The sequence below is a fragment of the Bubalus kerabau genome, chromosome 1, assembly GCF_029407905.1.
Source record: "Bubalus kerabau isolate K-KA32 ecotype Philippines breed swamp buffalo chromosome 1, PCC_UOA_SB_1v2, whole genome shotgun sequence".
Taxonomy (NCBI): domain Eukaryota; kingdom Metazoa; phylum Chordata; class Mammalia; order Artiodactyla; family Bovidae; genus Bubalus; species Bubalus kerabau.
Window position 1 is genome coordinate 80,922,242 of NC_073624.1, and position 24,794 is coordinate 80,947,035.

Here is a 24,794-nt window from a genome sequence, read left to right on the forward strand (position 1 = left end):
AGAAAGAGAAACCCTCCTACACTGTTGGTGGGAAAGTAAATTGGTACAACTACTACGGAGAACAATATGGAGGTTTTTTTAAAAATTAAAAATAGAACTACCATATGACCAAGAAATCTCACTCCAGTCATCTATGTGGAGAAAACCAAAATTCAAATTGATACACGTACCCCAGTATTTATTGCAGCACTATTTACAATAGCCAAGACATGGAAGGAACCTAAATGTCCATCAACAGAGGAATGGATAAAGACCTGGTACATACTTACAATGGGATATTAGTCATAAAAAGGAACAAAGCAGTGCCATTTGCAGAGATATGAAGAGACCTAGAGACTGTCATATAGAATGAAATAAGTTGGAAAGAGAAAAATACATATCGTGTAATATCACTTATATGTGGAATCTAGAAAAATGGTACAGAAGAACTAATTTGCAAAGCAGAAATGGGTACACAGATGTAAAGAACAACTTTATGGATATCAGTGGGGGAAAGGAGGATGAATTAGGAGATTAGGGTTGGGATTGACATATGCACATTACTATGTATAAAATGAGAACCTACTGTGTCGCACAGGGAAGTCAATGTTCTGTGATGATCTGTATGGGAAGAAAGTCTAAAAAGTGGGGGATATATGTATACATATAGATGATTCACTTTGTAGAAACACAATATTGTAAAGCAACTATGCCTGCATGCATGCTGTTACTTCAGTTGTATCCAACTCTTTGCAACCCTATGGACTGTAGCCCACCAGGCTCCTCTGCCCAGGGGATTCTCTAGGCAAGAATACTGGAGTGGATTGCCATGCCCTCCTCCAGGGGATCTTCCCAACCCAGGGAGCGAACCCGTGTCTCTTTTGTCTCCTGAATTGGCAGGAAGGTTCTTTACAATTCACACCACTTGGGATGTCCAAAACAACTATACTTCAATAAAATTTTTTTTTAATACATACTGATATAAAAATGTACCTAGAATATTTTTTATATGAAAAACCAAATTGCAAAATTGTGTGTTTGTATACAGACCACCCTTAAACAACATAAATTTGAACTGAGAAATACTTACGCACCTGTTTTTTTCAATAGTAAATACTGTGGTACTATATAGTTTGTGGTTGGTTTAACCCACAACAGCAGAACAGCAGATATGAAAGAACCATGCATATGAGGGCCTTCTGTAAGTTATATGCAGATTTTCAATTGCTTGCTAAAACCTTTGAGTTCCGTGGAACAAAAGGACATGGTTTATTTAAATATGTAAAATTAAAGCTGCCTTTGACCCGAATACTTTTCTCTTTTGCCTTCTCAGTTAGTAAGGGGAAATTTTTTTAAGTCCAGAACATTTCTCCACTGTGCAGTAATCTGAATCTATTTTTCAAAACATCATTTATGTTTCACAAATATTATAAAATTAAGTTACAGAGAAAAATTTTTTGCAACAGTTTTTATTAGAAGTAAGAACACATAAGGTATATAAATTATAATTGTACTCAGTTGTCAGTTGTGTCTGATTCTTTGTGACCCCACGGACTGTAGCCCACCAGGCTCCTCAGTCCATGGAATTTTCCAGGCAAGAGCACTTTAGTGGGTTGCCATTTTCTACTCCAGGGGATCTTCCCAACCCAGGGATCAAACTTGTGTCTCTTATGTCTCCAGGATTGGTAGGTGGATTCTTTACCACTAGTGCCACCTGGTAAGCCCTGTAAATTATAATTGCATCACCTCTGGGAATGGAATTATGAGGCTTTTACTTTCTAAGATGTACATTTTTACAATATTTGAAAAACTAAAATTACTATCTTTATATTATTTTTGTGGCCTGTCTTATTTTTGTAATAAGAAAAAAGAGTCACTTAGAAACAAAATCATTGGGTCTCTTAGGAAGGCAGCCATATCAGATATTTTTCTGAAGTGAGAATATCATAAAACAGAGTGGACTAAGCAAACCCTGATTTTCAAAGAGGAAAATGACTATCAAAACTCTCACACACATACTCACAAACATACAAATATACACATGCACAAACACACACATGCAAACTTAGGACATTACCAAATCCCAAGTAGTCTAGGTTTAATTTTCCCATTTGGAAAAAATCCAGGCCCTTTGCTTTCTTTATTATTTCTCAACTGAATTTTCATCTTTACTAAAATTTCTAAATAAACTCGGTCAAAGGGAAAGGAAATGAGAACTAGAGTTTCATTGTTTCTTGTGCACTGGATTGAAAAGACTTTCCCTATTTCCCAATGATACTCCCCAAAAGGGACCAGTGTTCATTCCTGGGCAAACTTCCAGGAATTTTCCATCTATTTAAAAACATAATTTTATATTAGGGAAAAACTCTAAATGCCATGTGATTCAAAGTTCTTGCTTCTAGTGAAAACTGTTGAAATAAAATTTCCTCTATGACTTTTATAGCATTTATGAAACATAAGTGAGGATTTGAAAAAATAGGTTTAGATTGCTACACAGTGGAGAAATATTCTGGGCTTAAAAAAATAGCTCCCCCCTTGAAATAATAACGCACAAAGACAAAAGTATTTGGGTCAAAGAATCCTTAAATTTTATGTATTTAAATAAATTATGTTCATTGTTTCACTAAACCCAAAAGCTTTAACAGGCAATCTTTCTTGATCACAGAACATACAAATCAAAACTCTGAGTCATGATACTTCTTCTGATGCTGAAACAGTGAGACTAAGTCAGCTAAGAAGTGAAGTTTTCTTGCTTCCTGAAGATGTACAAACTGTTTTAGCTCACATCTATTTGTTAACAATTCTACACCTTTCTATTTTGTAATTTGTTTGATGGAATAAAACATAGTTTTAAAATCTATCTTATACTAAAGTAAAGAATTTCTCTAAGCAAATTTCTTTAAGTTGTTGGAACTAGTGTTGCTTCAAATCATTAATAGTCTTACTAGAACTTCAGCAGGCTTCTTCCAGAGTAAGTGATGTCCTTGCGAATTTGTTTTCTTGCTTTGCTTAAAAATATGTTTCATGTTTTAAGGACTAGGCAAGTAAAGTGGACTTCCTTATCATTTTTTATGTATAAGGATATAACAAGCCTTATTAGTATCTAAGATGTTGAGATAGCATAGCGCAGTGGTATATCTTATATAGAACATTGACATTCAAGTCTCATCTGTGTTGGAATCCCTGTTCCACCTCTTGCTGAGGGCCCCTGGGGAAACTGCTAAACTTCTGAATTTCATCTGTTAAAGGGGGGTTAGTAAAATCCACATCACTGGGCAGCTACAAATATTAAATAAGATGACAGTGTAAACTGAGTAACATGTTATATTCTGCAGAGTGAGCACTCGATAAACCATAACAATTACTATCATATATTTTTAAGGTTGAAAAATGCTTAAAACTAGTGCTAGAATTTCTTGATAACTTCTAAAAGAATAGAATATGTGAAAAATTATTATAAATTTCTATTCAGATTATTAGATTTCAAACTTATCCAAATAACTTACCCCAAATTAATAGGTAGTTGCTATTTTGCCACACTGTTTTAAAACTGGGAAGAAGTTGACCATATGACACAAAAAGACAACCTGCTTTCCATATTTATAGTACTTATGAACTATGATATTATAAGATGATATGTATAAATATTATACATGATATTTATGAATATGTATTATATTCTAAAATGATAGCTATAGATATCATATATAAATACAATAATATAATATTATCTCTTTTACCTACATTGTTTTCTTAATGTATCAAATGAAATAATAGATGTGAAATATGTAAAATATTGAGCACCATCACACAAAGACAAAAGATCTTTGTATCAATATTATATCTAGCTCTATTACCTTTAGCAACTATTGTGAATTTACTATGTATCACTGTTCTAAATACTTTAAATAAAGTCTTATTAAATCTTCACAGCATCTTTATAAGGTATTTATCTCCATTTTACAGGTGAAGATACAAAGGTACAGAGAACAGAGTTAAAGATTTGATTCCAGAATTCTGATTTCAAAGCCTACATTCTTAATTACTGTACTACCCTGTTTCTTTTGATCATGTAAGTGGGCTAGAAAAATAAAACACAAAACACATGCAAAATTAAACCTAGAATTCTAGCTTGCTATTTCAGTAGTTTTTCTAGGCTATCAAATTATATGTTATCAAGTTATTTCTGTGTTCTGAAAGTAATTCTTTATTGAGCTGATATGTATAACTCTTATTCTTACTTTTTCAAAGTATGTTTTATGCCGAAAAACTACCAAACAGAAGTTTCTATATTTTATCTAATTCTCCATGTGTTGCTGTAGAGAAAAAAATAATGTATTGGTAAGACTGTTGGTCTGAAAATAAAAAAGTTCTGTGATACCTACTTCTCAAATTATTATATTTAATGTAAGCTGAGGGATTAACAGGAGAATATTTCTGTCATGAACCTTACATACATTTACATTGACTATGGTTTCAGGAACACATGTTCATCCAAATATGAAAAAAAATCTTCAAATGCTAGCTGTGGACTTAGGAAAAAGCTTAGTTTGCTGAACGAAATATAGCATAAACAGAAAAGAGCAAGTTAACAATGGAAAAGCAACAAAAGCTATAAATTCCATCTTTGCTTGTGTGCTTATGTTCCAACAACAGCATACATCAAAATTAAACCCAACTTAATTTTTTTAAAGTTATGTTAAATACATGAAAAAAAGCCATGAATTATAGACTTTACCTCCTTCTCTTTGAACTATATGATAGAGATGAACACTGTGTAGAATACAATCTAGATCATGGTCTGTATAGCCTTTGTCATGCATGTCATCCACTGAATCTGGATAAATTACTTGATCTCGAAGACTTCCAAGAGACATGTATGGCCTGTAAAACACAAGAATCCGAGACAAAATCAGTTTAGCTTACTTATTGTGATATCCTAGTAGCCTGAAAACTCTAGAGGAGTCTTTAAATACTCTATTTCTAGGATTATATTTATTATCTGGTGATAAGTATTCTCTCTCAGATGTGTCAGGACAATATGCTGTTTTATTCATGTAAAAAAACATACTGAGACATGCCACAAGAAAAGTTTCTATAAGAAATACTTGGATATTTTCAGCACAGAAATACGTACTTGTTCTGTTGTATATATATATTTTTAAGTTTTATACTCTGAATTTAATTCTTCAAAATACTTTGAAAAGGCAAGTCCTTTCCAAGAGAACAAGGATTCTGTTTAGGGGATCTGATTCAATCAGTGAAAAACGTGGGTAACAGTTGCCTAGAACATTTTGATTATTCCATCCAAAAAAGATTTATGTCTATATCATATAAAGACATACCTGTAGGATAGTACTATAAGATATATTATTATTATTTGCCACTTTATTTACTTTTTAATTGAAGGATAATTACTTTACAGAGTTTTGTTATTTTCTGTCAAACATCAACAATAATCAGCCATAGGTACACCCATATCTCCTCCCTCCCTAACCTCCCTCCCATCTCCCTCCCATCCCACCCTTCTAGATTGTCACAGAGCCCCTGTTTGAGCTCCTTGGGTCATACAGCAAATTCCCATTGGCTATCTATTTTACATACAGTATTGTAAGTTTCCATGTGTTCTGTAATATTTTATAAATGTTGCTTCTGTATTTCATCTAAAACTATTTGGCTTAAAAATTATAAAATTTGAGGCTTTGACAATATGAACAAATAAAACTTTTAAAAGATATTCAAAATAAGAGAAATGCAAATTAACAATATACTTAGTTTCTTATTTATCAGATTGGTAGAAGTTCAAAAACTTGACAATTCACTCAATTGGCAAGTCTATGGAGAGACAGGTACTTTCTTACAATCATGAAAATACAAAATTGTACAACCCTTTGGAGAGGATTTGGCAAACCAATATATCATCTAGTGTTTGATCCACTTCTAGGACTTTATTCTAAAAATATACTTTCAAAAGTGTACCACCAAGAACAAAAAAGTATGTAAAGTTATCCATTACAGCATTATTTGAAATTGCAAAATATTGAGAAAACCTAAATGCACATACAAAGGAGACTGATTAAATAAACAATGGTACCTGTACCATGCAGTTATAAAACTGGATGTGGAAGATCTCTATGAATTGATATAGAGTGATTTCCATAATATATTAAGTTGAAAAGCAAAGTACAAAATAGATGTATAGCAGAATTTCTCAACAGTGGTATCATGGCTATGTTAAACCAGATAATTCTTTGTTACTGAGGTACATCTTGTGTATTATAGGATGTTTAACAGCACATTTGGTCTCTACCCAGTAGATGACTAGATGTTAGTAGCATCCACTGTGGCAGAGACAAAAAAAAAAAAGTTTTCAAATATTATTCTCCAGGGGACAAAACCATCTCCATTTGATAGACCCACCAATGTGCAATGTACTGCTGCTGCTGCTGCTGCTGCTAAGTCTCTTTAGTCGTGTCTGACTCCGCTTTAGTCGTGTGTGACCCCATAGACAGCAGCCCACCAGGCTCAGCCATCCCTGGGATTCTCCAGGCAAGAACACTGGAGTGGGTTGCCATTTCCTTCTCCAATGCATGAAAGTGAAAGGTGAAAGTGAAGTCGCTCAGTCGTGTCTGACTCTTGGAGACCCCATGGACTGCAGCCCACCAGGCTCCTCTGTCCATGGGATTTTCCAGGCAAGAGTACTGGAGTGGGCTGCCATTGCCTTCTCCAGTGCAATGTACTACTTTCATGTAGAATGAAAGCAAAGTAAGAAAACATGTTTATCTACTGATATTTACAAAAGGAAATACAGTAAACCAGAAACTAATGAAATCACTTATCTATAGGAGATGGGAGGAACAAAGCAGAATACGTAGGGAAGGGAGAGACCTCTCTAAATATCCTCCCTGTGTATTTTAACTCTTAGACTCACGTTAAATGTTATTATTTTAATTAACTAATAAAGATGAAGGAAGAAACCCTAAAATTGAATAGAAACAGAAACAAATAAACTATAAGTATATCAAATGAACAACATAACCACACTGAAAGGGGAAGAGAGACTGATCCAAGTAACTTTCAAATTTGGCTACATAATTTCAGTTGAAAACCAAAAGAACCACAAAGCAACTTTGAAACTAACTGTTCATGTTTCTTATTGCTGCAGGTGTAGAAATTCTGAAACTATGTTGTAGGAAAGACCAAGTAAGTAAATTTTAATAATGTAACAAGGTAAGGTTCTCATTGTGGAAGAAGGAAGATATAAATATGAAATGAGGGTGGAAAAGCAAAAAAAAAAAACCCAAAACACTTTAGTGTTTAATTTGATTTAGAGTATCACCATGAATTCATATTTTTTCAAACAAAAATATCATGAAGAAACTATCTGATTAACCCAAACTGAGGGGCTTTATGAATAACCAACAATAAATCTACACTCATTACAAATATCAATGTCATAAAAAAATTGCTGAGGAATTCATTCAGGTTTAAAGAAACTAGAGCAATATAGCAACTAAAATGCAATGTATGATGCTGGACTGAGAAAAATAAGTTATTATAAAGGATAATATTATATTGATTGGCAACATTTCAGTGTAGAAAGTTGTTGGACATTATCAAGAGAACTTCACTGTCAGTTGTCCAGTGAGTTGGACTCAGGCAATCTGATGCTCCTGACCCTCTCCCCTGGTCTATGTTCAACCCACAGTTCCCACAGCCACCAAGAATTTTAAAAGGGATCGCCTGAGAGAGCAATGTGGTGTTGAGAACATCTGGATGGTATACATGACTGAATTCCATTAAAGTCTGTACAAATTTTTATGATTCTGATAGATGGAATTAGAGATCTACTCATCTTGAGGCTTCCCATCACAAGCCTCAGATGTAAGTTCCCTTACTTATTAAACCTGCCACCCACCAGTCTAGAGTGGTCTGCCTTTCCCTGGTCTCTTCTTGTGCTCTGTGTATGAGGGACAGTACGAAAACCAATAAAAGTATGTCCAGATAATATTATATCAGCTTTTAAAAATATATAAATTTTTATAGGAAATATTACAGTACTTCATTATCTGTAGTTAACTAATTATAAATTATACATGGATTTTCAAATGCTCGGGGGGTCAGCTCCTCTAACTTCTGTATTGCTAAAGGGTCAACTCCATACACTAAAGAAGTTATGCATGAAGATTTATTTACTGCAACTTACTTAAAATAATAATAAGGTGTGTACATGTACAAAGAAAGAGAGAAAGAATGAAAGATTTTAGTGTACAAAGAGACAGAATTAAAGGTTTGAAATACAAGATGTGTTTTGTAGATCAATTATCTACCCATATTCCTATACCATTAAAATGATTTAGTTTAAGGATAGATACCATGAGGTTATAAAAGATTTAACTAATATTTGAAAATAAAAATAATTTATATTTCAATTATACATGTACACATTTATATAATAAGATTCTCAATGGAGTCTTTGCAATATAAGGAATCTCTCCTGCTGCTGCTGCTAAGTCACTTCAGTCGTGTCTGACTCTGTGCAACCCCACAGACAGCAGCCCACCAGGCTCCCCCGTCCCTGGGATTCTCCAGGCATGAACACTGAAGTGGGTTGCCATTTCCTTCTCCAATGCATGAAAGTGAAAAGTGAAAGTGAAGTCGCTCAGTCGTGTCCAACTCTTAGCAACCCCATGGACTGCAGCCTACCAGGTTCCTCCGTCCATGGGATTTTCCAGGCAAGAGTACTGGAGTGGGTTGCCATTGCCTTCTCTGATAAGGAATCTCTAGTGGTATCTTTTAAATTGAGATATATTCACATTATAAAATTTGTACTGTTAAAGTGCAAAGTTCAATGACTTTTAGTATATTTACAAGCTCATGTAAATATTACCACTATCTAATTCTAAAGCATTTCCTTTATCCCAAAAAGAAACTCAGCAGATACTCCTGGTTCTTTATTCCTCCCTGACAATCAATAACCTACTATCTGTCTCTGTGGATTTGTTTATTCTGGAGATTTCATATGTATGGAATTACACAAAATGTAATCTTCTCTCTCTCAGCATAAAGTCTTCAGGTTATTCCTTGTTGTAGTAGGTTGCAGTATTTCATTCTTTTATATGTCTGAATTCAATTCCACTGTATAGATACACCACATGTTGTTAACCTGAATATTTCAGTTGTTTTCACTCTTTGGCTATTACGAACAGTGGGCATACATCTTGGAGTGGTGCATATGTTAACTCTGTTTAATTTTTTGAGGAACTGATCAAATGTTTTTCCCAAGGGCTGCATCATTTCTAGTCACTTTTCTTCTACCTTGGATTACCCACTCCAGTATTCTGGTCTGGAGAATTCCATGGACAGAGGAGACTGGCAGGCTACAGTCCACGGGGTTGCAAAGATTTAGACACAACTGAGTGACTAACATTTCCACTTCTTGTATTCCCTATGTCTTCTCTTTCTGGTCTCTGCTTTATCTTCCCTCTCCAGTTTAGCCATATTTAAAAAAAACAAAACAAAACAGAATTAGGACACAATGTTACTACTTATTTCCATCATTTTAAGCATTTATATAATGTGATATTTTCTCATAATAACAACAGTAGCATAAAATATACAGTGGCCAGGGAACAATTTTTTAGTTGGTACCCTAAGACTAAGAAGAAATACAAGGAACTATTAAGAGTCGGTACTTTTGCTAACTTACAAAGCAATGTCTGTTCCAATTTAATGTAAATCAGAGGCACAGATATCCTCAGTATAAAACCCAAATAAATTCAATCCACAGAGCAGCCATGACAATACATAACTGAGACTACAATGATTAAAATACATCTGAACATTCATTTCAAAGGTTTTTCTACAGGATTCCACTATAAGATCTGATTAACCAGCAATATTTGATGAAGTACCATTTTCTATCTACATTTCAGGGAAGACAGCATAGAGACATGGATGTGATAATGGGTTTTGGAGAGAGTTCTGGACTAGAATCCCGATCTGGCCATTTACTAGCAATGTGGCCCAAATCCTGAGCTACACTTACCTCATTTGTAAAGTAACTTACTTATTGAATTTGTTATGAGGATAAAATGAAGGAGTGGGTTTTTATAAAGCAATATAGCCAGAGGACAGACAGTGAAGAATCTGCCTGCAATGCAGGAGACCCGGGTTTTATCCTTAGGTCAAGAAGACCCCCTGGAGAAAGGAATGGCTACCTACTCCAGTATTTTTATCTGGAGAATTCTATGGACAGAGGAACCTAGCAGGCTACAGTATATTGGGTCAATGCTACAAAGAGTTGGACAGGATTGGGTGATTAACACTTTCACATGAAGCAACTTAGTACAGTATGATAGACACATAGCAGGCATTCAATAAACCATTATGGAGACAAAAAAAGTTCATTAAAAAGGCAATATTTTTAAAAAGAACTTAAGTTTGTTTTCTGTGCCTAAGTCTGTTTCTGGTTTGTAACAGAAAAGTTCAATTGAAAGTTCATTTGAAAACAAACTGATGGTTACCAAAGGTGGAAGAGGAAGGGGAGGGATGCATTAGGAGTTTGAAATTAGAACATAAAATCTATTGTATATAAAATTGAAAAACAGGAAGGTTATATACCATTTAACTATTAAGCAGGATAGCACACGGAACTATATTAAATATCTTGTCACAACCTTTACTGGAAAAGAATACATCACACAGTTATGGTCAATTTATCTTCAACAAAGGAGGCAAGAACAAATACTGAAAAATACAGTCTTTTTAGCAAGCAGTGTTGTGAAAACTGGACAGCCACAGGTAAATCAATGAAGATAGGATATAACTTCTCACTATACACATGAAAAAAAACTCTCAAAATGGCTTAAAGGCTTAAACATAAGACATTACACCATAAAACTCCTAAGATAACATAGGTAAAACACCCTTTGACATAAGTTGTACTAATGTTTTCTTAGGTCAATTTCCCAAGGTAATAGAAATAAAAACAAAAATAAACAAATTGCACTTAATCAAACTTATAAGCTTTTGCACAGCAAAAGAAACCATAAACAAAACAGAAAACAAACTATAGAATGGGAGAAAATATTTCCAAATGATGCAACTGACAAGGGCTTAATTTCCAAAATATACAAACTGCTCATTCAACACAAAAACAAAATAAAACAGTTCAGTCCCTCAGTCATGTCCAATACTTTGTGACCCCATGGACTGCAGCACACCAGGTGTTCCTGTCCATCATCAACACCCGGAGTTTACTCAAACTCATGTCCATAGAGTCAGTGATGCCATCCAACCATCTCATCCTCTGCCGTCCCCTTCTCTTCTTGCCTTCAAACTTTCCCAGCATCATGGTCTTTTCCAACAAGTAAGTTTTTCACATCAGGTGGCCAAAGTATTGGAGTTTCAGCTTCAACATCTGTCCTTTAATGACTACTCAGGACTGATTTTCTTTAGGATTGACTGGTTAGATCTCCTTGCAGTTCAAGGGACTCTCAAGAGTCTTCTCCAACACTACAATTCAAAGCACCAATTCTTCAGCATGCAGCTTTCTTTATAGTCCAACACTCACATACATACATGACTAGAGGAAAGGCCACAGCTTTGACTAGAAAGGCTTTTGTTGGCAAAGAAAAACTGCTTTTTAATATTCTGTCTAGTTTGATTATGGCTTTTCTTCCAAGGAGCAAGTATCTTTTAATTTCATGGCTGCAGTCACTATCTGTAGTGACTTTGGAGCCTAAAAAAATAGTCTCTCACTGCTTCCATTGTTTCCCCATCTATTTGCCGTGAAGTGATGGGACCAGATGCCATGATCTTAGTTTTCTGAATGTCGAGTTGTAAGCCAACTTTTTCACTCTCCTCTTTCACTTTCATCAAGAGGCTCTTTAGTTCCTCTTCACTTTATGCCATAAGGGTGGTGTCATCTGCATATCTGAGGTTATTGATATTTCCCCTGGCAATCTTCATTCCGGCTTGTGATTTATCCAGCCCAGCATTTCGCATGATGTACTCTGCATATAAGTTAAATAAGCAGGGTGACAATATACAATCTTGATGTACTCTTTTTTCAGTTTGGAGCCAGTCTGTTGTTCCATATCTGGTTCTAACTGTTGCTCCTTGACCAGCATACAGATTTCTCAGAAGGCAGGTCAGGTGGTCTGGTATTCCCATCTCTTGAAGAATTTTTCACATTTTGTTGTGATCCACAAAGTCAAAGTCTTTGGTGTAGTCAATAAAGCAGATTTTTTTTGGAACTCTTGCTTTTTTGATGACCCAATGGGTGTTGGAAATTTGATCTCTGGTCCCTCTGCCTTTTCTAAATCCAGCTTGAACATCTGGAAGTTCACGGTTCAGGTACTGTTGAAGCATGGCTTGGAGAATTTTGAGCATTACTTTGCTAGCATGTGAGATGAGTACAATTGTGTGGTAATTTGAACATTCTTTGGTATTGCCTTTCTTTGGGATTGGAATGAAAACTGACCTTTTCCAGTCCTGTGGCCACTGCTGAGTTTTCCAAATTTGCTGGCATATTGAGTGCAGCACTTTCACGGCATCATCTTTTAGGGTTTGAAATAGCTCAGCTGGAATTCCATCACCTCACCAGATTTGTTTGTAGTGATACTTCCTAAGGCCCACTTGACTTCACATTCCAGGATGTCTGGCTCTACTTGAGTGATCACACCATCATGGTTATCTTGGTCATGAAGATCTTTCATGAAATGTTCCCTTGGTATTTCTAATTTTCTTGAAAAGACCTCTAGTCTCTCCCATTCTATTATTTTCCTCTATTTCTTTGCACTGATCACTGAGGAAGACTTTCTTATCTCTCCTTGATATTCTTTGGAACTCTGAATTCAAATGGGTGTATCTTTCCTTTTCTCCTTTGCTTTTAGTTTCTCTTCTTTTCATAGCTATTTGTAAGGCCTCTTCTGACAACCATTTTGCCTTTTTGCATTTCTTTTTCTTGGGGATCGTCTTGATCACTGTCCTTTGTACAATGTCATGAACTTCAATCCATAGTTCTTCAGGCACTCTGTCTATCAGATATAATCACTTGAATCTGCTTGTCACTTCCACTGTATAATTATAAGGGATTTGATTTAGGTCATACACAAATGGCCTAGTGCTCATTCAACTCAAAAACAAAACAAAACAAAACAAAATCCATCCAAAAATGGCCAGAGGACCTAAACAGACATTTCTCCAATGAAGATATATAGATGGCCAATAGGCACATGAAAAGATGCTCAAAATCAGTAATTATTAGAGGGGCACAATCAAAATTATGATGAGGTACCACCTTATACCAGTCATTAAAAGTCTACAAATAACAAATGCTGGAAAGGATATGGAGAAAAGGGAACGCTCTTACACTGATTGTAGGAATGTAAATTGGTATAGTCACTGTAGAAAACAGTATGGAGGTTCCTCAGAAAACTAAAAATAGAATTACCATATGATCCAGCAATCCCATTCCTGGGCATATATCTGGACAAAACTACAATTACAAAAGAAACATACACCCTATGTTCATAGTAGCTCTATTTACAATAGCTGAGACATGGAGACAACATAAATGTCCATCTACCAATGAATGGATAATGAAGATATGGTACATATATATCAATACAATGGAGTACTACTCAACCATAAAAAAGAATGAAATAATGCCTATTGCAGCAACATAGATGCAACTAGAGATTATCACACTAAGTGAAGTAAAGCAGAAATAGAAAGACAGATACCATATGATGTCATTTATATGTGGAATCTAAAATATGACACAAATGAACCCCTCTATGAAACAGAAACAGATTCAGGGAAATGGAGAAGAGATTTATGGTTGCCAAGGGAGGAGTTTTGGGGAGGGATTGATTGCGAGGCTGGGGCTAGCAGATGTAAGCTTTTATATATAGAATGGATAAACTGCCTTTGACTGTGTGAATCATAACAAACTATGGAAAATTCTTAAAGATATGGGAATACCCAATCAACTTACCTGGTCTCCTGAGAAACCTGTATGCAAGCCAAGAAGCAACAGTGAGAACTAGACTGTTGGAATAATGAACTGAGTCAATACTGGGAAAGGAGTACATCAAACCTGTATATTGTCACCCTGCTTATTTAATTTACATGCATAGTAAATCATGTGAAATGCTGGGCTGGATGACTCGCTGGAATCAAGATTGCCAGGAGAACAACCTCAGATATGCAGATGACACCACTCTAATGGCTGAAGGTGAAGAGGAACTAAAGAGCCTCTTGTTGAGAGGGAAAGAAGAGCGTGAAAAAAACTGGCTTAAAACTCAACATTCAAAAAATGAGAATCATGGCATACAGTCCTATCACTTCGCGGCAAATAGATAGGGAAAAAGTGAAAACAGTGACAGACTTTATTTTCTTGGGCTCCAAAATTATTGCAGATGGTGACAGCAGCCATGAAATTAAAAGATGCTTGCTCTTGGAAAAGAAGTCATGACAAGTATAGACAGCATATTAAAAAGCAGAGACATGACTTTGCCAACAAAAGTCCATCTAGTCAAAGCTATGTTTTTTCCAGTAGTAATGTATAGATGTGAGAGTTGGACCATAAAGAAGGCTGAGCACCAAAGAACTGATGCTTTTGAATTGTGGTGCTGGAGAAAACTCTTGAGATTCACTTGGTCTGTAAGGAGGTCAGACCAGTCAATCCTAAAGGAAATCAACCCTGAACATTCATTGGAAGGACTGACATTGAAGCTGAAGCTCCAATACTGTGGCCACCTGATATGAAGAGCCAACTCATTGGAAAAGACCCTGATGCTGGGAAAGACTGAGGACAGGAGGAGAAGGGGACGACAGAGAATGAGATGGTTGGATTGCATCACTGACTCAATGGACATGAATTTGAGCAAACTCCAAGAGATAGCAAAGGACAGTGAAGCTTAGAGTGATGCAGTTCATTGGGTCACAAAGAGTCAGACATGACTTAGCGACTGAACAAACAAGACTGTATAGCACAGGGAACTATATTCAATATTCTATGCTAAACCATAATGGAAAACAATACTAAAAAGAATATATATATATATACACATATCTGAAATACTTCATTGTTCAGCAGTATTAACAAAACATTGTAAATTAACTATATGTCAACTTATAAAAGAATATGAAAATATATATGTAACTGAATCACTTTATACAAATGCAACTGAATCAAATATATATATGGGTCAAATATACATATATGTAACTGAATCAGAAACTAACATAACACCGTAAGTCAACTATACTTCAATTTAAAAAAGAAGAAGAAACAGATACAAAAGAATTTCTATATAGCCAGTTAAAAGTTATATGGTTATTCCAAAGGTAATTTTTAAAATTTTCAACATCATTAAAAAATAATAAATATCTAATCCTCTAGATTTTTAGAAGTATATCCTGTTAAACATATAAGAAAGTATCCTCAAATTTACCTACAAATATTTCTTTTAGTAACTGGAGAACCACTTAGTTCATTGTAACAATAGATGGAACCTCAAAGGTTGTGTATGCAGAAGGAAACCCACTCCCATATTCTTGCCTGGGAAATCCCATGGACAAAGGGGCCTGGTGGGCAACAATCTATGAGGTTGCAAAACAGTCAGACATAATTGAGAGACTAAACACACAAAGGTTTCATAAGGCTGTCAAATATTTTCTTTGTAGGAGAAATTTGGAGAAGTAAAACTTTTTAACTTCTTTAAAAGGTTAATTTAATATTATTTATGATTTCTTTATGACTTCAGAAATCTGTCAGTTCTCTTTGATGTACAGATATGGAAATATATCTCATAAGAACTTCTAATTAGAATTAAGTTCTATTTTTGCAATGTTTAATTTCTTATTGCATTTATAAGCCTAACAATATGATGAACATGCATTCTCAAAATTTTTAAAAAGTAAAACAAGAAAGAAAACATTCTTCTACTAAATTTAAAAAATTCAATCAGGATGAAATTTAAATAAATAATTTGTTATTTGATTTATTTTTACTAAAATGATTTAATAAAATATCAAAATTTCTATTTTGCAAGTTTATATGAATGAAATATTGATGAAATTATACAAAATACTTCATAAAAGTATATATTCATTAAGGACCTGACAAATATTAAAGTTCCATTTTCTCTCAATTGTTGTTTTATACTCATATGAAATGATAAAAATAACATATTCTATATGCTTTTATTGAGGTACCCAGCACCTAAGAATACTCTAATAGATTATATAAATATAATTATTTAAAAATACTGTTATAAAGTTAAAGTTACAACTGAATTCTCTGGAAAGGCATATCAAGGACATTTGGGACGATGTTGAGTGTATATCCAACTATCTATATGATTAGTTTGTGTATGATCCTTTTTCCTTTTCAAAGGCTTGGAATTTAAGATTTTAAATCTAGCTCAAGTTTCTCTAGTTCTATGACAATTATACATAATTGATAAGCACTTAAAGTCCTCTTTACTAAACTTTTTTTTCTAGACATATAGACTTATTCAGACTAACTTCTAAATATTTCAGGTAGGTCAATTACCATATCAGAAAGTTATTAGCTTGCATGCTCTGGCCCAACAGAAAGTATATCAGGCAATATACCTTGTGCAAACAATAAAAGAAACAGATATAATTAGTAGATATCAAAAAGGAAACACTATCTAGTTTCAATTTACTTTCCCTAAGTAAAATCAAGAATTAACTCTACTTCTTGTGGGAAAGATTTTGGAATAAATCTATAGGTATCATGTTCTGTGCTGTGCTAAGTTGCTACAGTCGTGTTCCACTTTGTGCGACCCCATGGACTATAGCCTGCTAGGCTGCTTTGTGCATGGGATTCTCCAGGCAAGAACACTGGAGTGGATTGCCATGTCCTCTTCCAGGGGATCTTTCCAACCAAGGAATTGAACTCGCGTCTCTTATCTCTCCTGCTTTGGCAGGCAGATTCTTTACCACTAGCACCATATAGGAGTGCTACTACCAATATAATTTAAATTATTATCATGAATTAAGCAATTATCAAAATTTCCTTTGTTATATGAAATTACTTGGAATGCATCTATATTTAAAACAGTTAATTACAATAGTAAATTAAAAGTAGAATTATAGAGATCAAATCCACATCCAGGGATTATTGCTTTTTATAGTTGTATTACAAATGTTTCAGGGTACTTTTAAAATTTGTATTATACTCTCTACTTTCCTATATTAAATATTTGACAATACATGACTTTTGGGAAAATGTATTGACATTTATTCACACGCTAGCAAAGTAATGCTCAAAATTCTCCTAGCCAGGCTTCAACAGTACCTGAACCATGAACTTCCAGATGTTCAAGTTGGATTTAGAAATGGTAGAGGAATCAGAGATCAAATTGCCAACATCAGTTGGATCACAGAAAAAGCAAGAGAATTCCAGAAAAGCATCTACTTCTGCTTTATTGACTGTGCCAAAGCCTTTGACTGTGTGGATCACAACAAACTGTGGGAAATTCTTCAAGAGATTGGAATACCAGACCACCTGACCTGCCTCCTGAGAAATCTGTATGCAGGTCAAGAAGCAACAGTTAGAACTTGACAGGGAAAAACAGACTGATTCCAAATTGGGAAGGAGTATATCAAGGCTGTATATTGTCACCCTGCTTATTTAACTTATATGCAGAGTACATCATGCAAAATGCTGGGCTGGGTAAAGCACAATCTGGAATCAAGATTGCTGGGAGAAATACCAAAAACTTCATATATGCAGATGACACCACCCTTACGGCATAAAGTGAAGAGGAACTAAAGAGCCTCTTGATGAAAGTGAAAGAGGAGAGTGAAAAAGCTAACTTAAAACTCAACATTCAAAAAATTAAGATCATGACATCTGATCCCATCACTTCATATACATATGGCAAATACATAGGGAAACAATGGCAACAGTAAGAGACTTTATTTTCTTGGGCTCCAAAATCACTGCAGATGGTGACTGAAGCCATGAAATTAAAAGATATTTGCTCCTTGGAAGAAAAGCTATGACCAAGCTAGACAGCATATTAAAAGGCAGAGACATCACTTTGCCAACAAGGATCCATCTAGTCAAAGCTATGGTTTTTCCAGTAGTCATGTATGGATGTGAGAGTTGGACCATAAAGAAAGCTGAGGGCTGAAGAAGTGATGCTTTTGAACTGTGGTGTTGGAGAAGACTCTTGAGTGTCCCTTGGACTGAGGAAATCAGTCCTGAATAGTCATTGGAAGGACTGATTCTGAAGCTGAGGTTGTTTGGACACTGACTCATTGGAAAAGACCCTGATGTGGGAAAGATTGAAGGCAGAAAGAGAAGGGGATGACAGAGGATGAGATAGTTGGTAGGCATCACCGACTCAATGGACATGAGTTTGAGCAAGCTCTGGGAGTTGGTGATGGACAGGGAAGCTTGGCATGCCACAGTCCATGGGGTCACAAAGAGTCGGACATGACTGAATGACTGAACTGAACTGATTGACATTTATTAAGGTTTATACTCATTTTTATACCATTCCTTATTTTTTCTTTAAATAAGACAAAGTAGAATGAAAAAAGAAAGATTGAGAAATGTTAGGTCTGAGCTGGAAGTCTCTGGAATGATCACCCAAAATGTTAAATATTTCATGTGTGTTAGTTGCTCAGTCAATGTTCTACTCTTTGCAACCCCATGGAATGTAGCCCTCCAGGCTCCTCTGTCCATGGAATTCTCCAGGTAAGATTACTGGAGTGGGTTATCATTCCCTTCACCAAGGAATCTTCCTGACCCAGGGATCGAACCTGGGTCTCCTGCATTGGAGGTAGATTCTTTACCATGTCAGCCAACCAGGGATAGCCATCTAGAATTTAATAGTGAACAATACTGATCAAAATTTTATAGCAATACTCATGTATTTAAAGTATGATAAGTTTAAGAATAAGGTACAGCTAAATACTGCTGTGTTGCCATAGTAATAAGTTAGCAATCTGAAAGCCATAAAATCTAGCTATTAATAATTCATATAAATGTACATTTGAGGACCAATCATATCATCAGACTTTTTTCTTGAACAGCAAGAACCAGGTTTGAGTCCTCAATACATGTCTTTCACAATATTCTTAAAATAAATATGCAGCAAAAAAGAAGAAATATTCAACTGAAAATATATACATAACTGAAATTACGTTTCTAAGAAAAGATACTTCTAGGTACTACAGGAGACATGTGCACACCCTTTAAAGAGGAGAGATAGTGTTTATTTCCAAGCAGTAATAAGAATACAGTTAGTGTAATAATCAAAGTACTCCCAAACTAAGAAGAATACAAACTTCTTAAAAGTCAACTTTGTTTTATTTATCATTATATTAGATTACTGGTATTATTTAAGTATTTTGTCCATTCAGCTGAGCTTCCTAAAACATAACATAGTCTGCTCTGATGCATAAGATAATCTCCTCTTTTGACAACCTAAAGGGTAAATAATAATTTTTATACCATAATGCATCATGAAAATTAAGATTTGTTTATTTTATACTTTTGCAAGAAGTCCGATTTAAAATTAACAGCATATTTTTGAGAGATTAATTTATATTTTATAAAGAAATGGATTTTAGAAGAATAGGAAAGAATAAAGAACATATTCTATTTTGAAAGTGATATGAACACAGTTTAAATGAATTTCACTTTTATACAAGAATATAACTTCTTTCACATTAACATAAATGATAGCCAAGTCTCTGTGCTAACCTTTATGCTAAAATTGACTTGGATTGCCCTGTATTCCAAGCATTATAAGGACTTCTGCTTCCAAACAGTAGCTTGAAATTGTACCGTTTCAGCATACCGAGTAAACAACCTTAACTGGCAATACTCACTTTCAAGGGCAGGCAGGAGAGTAGTAATTTTTCAGAAACATGTCCCCTGCTGCTGGCAATAAGCAGGACAAAGTGACTTTAGAGTCAGACATGCCTAAGTTCAAATGCTGGCTCCAAAATTTATCAATGGAATGACTGCAACCTCTTCAAGTTTTCTCATCTACAAAATAGGGATACTAACAACAACTTTATGGGTTGTCATATACAAAAATTAGAAACATGTAATATGTGTAGAACAGTGACTAATACATAGCATTACATTGTGTTAATAGTAATAGCCTAGAGATGATCAGCCCTTGGTCAAAATGCCTTGGAATCCACCAATTATCTCAGGAGATCATTAGATGATCCAAAATCAATATTATTTTAAAAATACAAAAACTATATCATTAAAGGGATTAATGGAAATGCCATCAAAGAAAACATGAATTAAATGTTGGCACTTCTAAAATATGAGATTTCATGTCTCAATCTCTAAGAAAAACAGTTGAAGAATATAGACATTTTTTAAAGTGAATGCAAACTATAAAAGAATAATAGTTTGTTATTCCCTATACATTTGGGACTGTGCTAGAGAAGCTTTTTATTTTATTAAGAGAAAAATATATTCATTTTCTCTGAGAAAATATTTAAGATCAAATAGTAGCTTTATTCTTTTTCAATCAGAGGTAGACATTTTTAATATGACTATTTTACTAATCCTAAATAAGAGGCAGTGAATACAGAGGATTTGTATCCAAAGATTTGGTGAATTCTGACCCTGGCTTTAAACTGCTGTGCAACTCTAAGTACTAAAGTTTATAATCCCTTTGAACTTTAATCATTTAAAATATTCTATTTAGTATGATTTATGCAGAGCATGATCAATAGGTACTGTTCATACATAAAAGATAGATGCAACAGTATCTATATTTAATTCTCTGCACAATCTAATTAATCTAATTAGTCATGCTATTGTTCCTGTGAACAACCAAATTTAGGATTTTAATGTATATTTCATTTAAAACTATGATTCATAACTACTTTATTAAGCCACATTTACATTTAAAGGATTAAGTAACATGATACTTGAATAGACTATATTGTGATTGAAGTAGTAAACAAATACTGAGTGGATATATAATGTTATTTATAATTTCAGAATATCTCTGACAAAAAGAAATGAGAGTTGTATAGAAACAAGGTACTTCTCTTTCTGTTTTCAGGAAGCACTAAAAGACTGAAATTTAACCTAATGTTAGTACTATGTATTTATTCAAAAAGAGGAGATGATCTTCTTAGGTGGAAATTAAGGAAATGGCAGACCCAAAGCACTAGAGAATTTTAAAAAGTAATTCAAAGAACTTTAATGAAAAGAACATCTTAGCAATGGTTAAGGACCTAGGGGATGAATGCTATTATTTTCAGTATGCACCAATAACATAATATTAATAGAGATGAGTCTAATAAATATTTACTTTCTTCAGATTCGTGTTTTAGGACAGTGGATAGGACAGCTCTGCTTAGAAAGTATCCAAAAACTAAAGAAACAAAAAAACTCATGCTTATTTGAATCTGTGGCATTCCTGATCTACTTAGACATTTGCAAAACATCCAATTTATGACAATTGATAAAATTCTAACTTTGAAGACCCAGGTCAAAATACACACTATTCTACAATATTTTTTTTCTCATTTTGAATATTGCTATAGCATTTCTTGCCTTTCTTGAGGCATTTATTCTGGCTTTGATAGGAATTAGTTGCATGTTTTACCTTATAACCAAATTAGGCACAAGCATATGTTGAGAATGACTGTGTCTTTCTTTATTCACTAACCTCTAAAGCATCTTACTAACATCTAAAGTTAGTTAACACTAACATCTAAAGCAGGGCTTTAATAAATGCTGATTAAAAAAAAAAGTATATAGCATTGACAAAGAATATAGCACAATAATTTTCCCAAGATATGAAGTACGATATTCCTACTATTCCACCCTCATTTTTTCTTTTTCTCTTTTCTTTTAAAAAATGTTTAGTCAAATTTAATTCAATCCTTATAATCCTTTCATTTTCTTAACCCGTTACTTTTTAGACTCCAAAGTGAAGTATGGGCAGAAATTTGTACAAATTTTTACAAATTTCATGCAAAATTGTGGGAAGTCTGAATCTATTTTAAATCTGTTGGCCTTAGTGTGTATTTCGGCATAAAGTTTACAATAGTAGGAAGATCATGGTCAACATTTCTCTCCCTGGATACTTCTAACAAGAAAGGGTAGTGACAGCAGGAGCTTTGGGAACAGAATTACATGGTGGGTTGTTGCCAAACTGGAGACTGTTGCTGGGGAGAAATATGTGATGTACACAACTGATACCCTGGGAAATGGGGGGGGGGGGAAGTAATACCAAGGAACCCAAGGCTTTCCTGCCTTTCGTTAGTAAACACCGATTATTTTTTGTCTTGCTTCCTACACTTCCTTCCATCCTCCATCTCTGTCTTCCTACTTTCCTTTTTCCCTCCTTCCCTTCCTCTCCTTCACCCACTGTTTCCCTAACCCCCATCAAATGTTTCAATTTTCCATTTTGGTAAGTGTTAGCATATAATAGTATTTTGTTAGCAAGTGAACTAAACAAATGAAGGTTGGGCTTCAGAGTCTTTAATGGCTGAAGACAGAGATACACTAGGGAATTACTAAGTAACTAATAAGCCATAAAATTGTAGATTAGTGAAAGCAAGAGATCATAAAAGTGAAAGTTAGTTGCACAGTTGTGTCCGATTTTTGGGGATTCCATGGACTGCAGCCTGTCCCACTCCTCTGTCCATGGAATTCTCCAGGCAAGAGTACTGGAGTGGGTTGCCATTTCCTTCTCCAAGGGAGCTTCCCGACCCAGGGATCAAACTTGGGTCTCCTCCATTGCAGGCAGATTCTTTACCAACTGATCCACTAGGGAAGCCCTGATAATTCCTTTGATAACTCAGTTGGTAAAGAGATGATAAATCAGCCTTTAAGTGGTGAGAAGACAGTAAAAGTGCCTCAAGAATTGACAAAAGAAATTCAGGATCTGTATTCAAGTGTAAGAATTTTCCTGAGGGTGAGATGGCTAACACAGTGGGGAACAATGAGTTTCAATTAACAATTTAAAGAGGACAATTGCACTGCTCAGGAAATTCAGTCTCTAACAGCCTGTGCTGTGCTTAGTGGTTCAGTCATGTCCAACTCTTTGCAACCAATGGACTGTAGCCTGCCAGGATCCTCTGTCCATGGGGATTCTCCAGGCAAGAATACTAGAGTGGGTTGCCATGCCTTCCTCCAGGTAATCTTCCCAACCCAGGGCTCAAACCCAAGTCTCCTGAATTGCAGGCAGATTTTTTTACCATCTGAGACACCAGGAAGCCCAATAATACTGGAGTGGGTAGACTATCCCTTTTTCAGGGGAATTTCCCAACCCAGGAGTCGAACTAGGGTCTCCTGCATTGCAGGTGGATTCTTTATCAGCTGAGTTACCCAGAAAGCCCCTCAAAGAGCCTAAAATTGCCAAAACAGTTTAAGTACTATCTGAGCAAAACTAAGCATTTTATTATCCACCATTCCACAGATTTAAAGTGGCTAAATCTACATTATAGAGGAAATGTTCTTTGCTAAAATGTATCAAATGCTCAAACAGTTTTCATATCCAATCATTGATCATTATGGGATGAGAGGAAACCGCGTTGAAACTAATTTACCTAGTATAATTTTTTTTTTTGTATTCTTGAACCCAAAGCCCTGAATTTCTTTTATCTGGCTCTCATTATTAACATTGCTGAAGTATCAGAAGACATTAATTGGGAAAATATTTGAGCTGATTTCACAGTTTCTTAGGAATTCAGGTCTCCCAATTTGTAAACTGATCCACAGAAGCTCTTCAAATTCTCTGAAATTTTCATTACAAAAATAAGTAGTCCTAATATACTTACTCAGAACATTTTTACCCTGTTTACTTTTTTTTTTCTGTACATTACATGGCATTATTAGAAATCCACTTTAACAAAACCCACTCTTTTTCTGCATGAAAGTAACAACGAATTTATGTTTGATCGTTGTATAAGGAGACTGATCCTCTACCAAGAAGTCTAAATCACAAAAAGTGAAAACAGGGGGATTATTACAAAGGTCTGTTTGTGACTTATTAAATTTGTTCTGTAGGTACATAAGACTTAATTTTATGTTTAATTTACAGTTTTTTCCTGCCAAATTAGTACTTTAGCTACATTTTATTGCTATAAATTATATAGCATCTATGCAATAAGATACTAGATAATATTCATTAATGAGAATATCCTAACAAGAAAAGATTATCCATTGACAAATATTTTGAAATAGGTTGTAGCAGCTTTCTTTTAAATCATAAAAGACTCATAAGATTATTTCGAAACCTTTTTGAAAAATCAGTAGCTTTTAGAATACTAGACGTAAATACTACGTTTAGGCCCTCTTAGTTTACATATACATTTAAACACATGTATACCTGTGGCAGATTCATTTTGATATTTGGCAAAACTAATACAATTATGTAAAGTTTAAAAATAAAATAAAATTAAAAAAAAATAAATTCTATGCTCTTTTGCAAGATATTGGTCCTATAGAATTCTAAACATAAATACAAATTTTCAAGTTTCTAGAAACTCTGTAATCAAGATAAAACTAATTTTAACATTAATTATTTGAAAATTTTAACCTTAAGAAATAGACTTTCATTCTCATTTGTTCTTAACTAAGTTGTAGTTGATTTTTTGCCTGCTGCTGCTGCTGCTAAGTCACATCAGTAGTGTATGACTCTGTGTGACCTCATAGATGGCAGCCCAACAGGCTCCCCCATCTCTGGGATTCTCCAGGCAAGAACACTGGAGTGGGTTGCCATTTCCTTCTCCAATGCATGAAAGTGAAAAGTGAAAGTGATCACTCA

The 24,794-nt window shown here is 34.6% G+C and overlaps 1 protein-coding gene across 8 annotated transcripts in view; it reads right to left on the reverse strand.

The window, feature by feature from the left end:
- Positions 1-24,794, reverse strand: part of ABCD2 (ATP binding cassette subfamily D member 2) — a 92,925-nt gene that overhangs the window by 30,440 nt on the left and 37,691 nt on the right. For 7 of the 8 annotated variants that reach the window (XM_055580693.1, XM_055580662.1, XM_055580630.1 and 4 more), the window contains one exon: positions 4,718-4,863. In XM_055580693.1, coding sequence (XP_055436668.1) covers positions 4,718-4,863 — 146 coding nt within the window. Of the gene's footprint in view, positions 1-4,717; positions 4,864-18,768; positions 18,855-24,794 lie in introns of those variants that run through there. The other variant, XM_055580676.1, reaches the window with a different exon arrangement.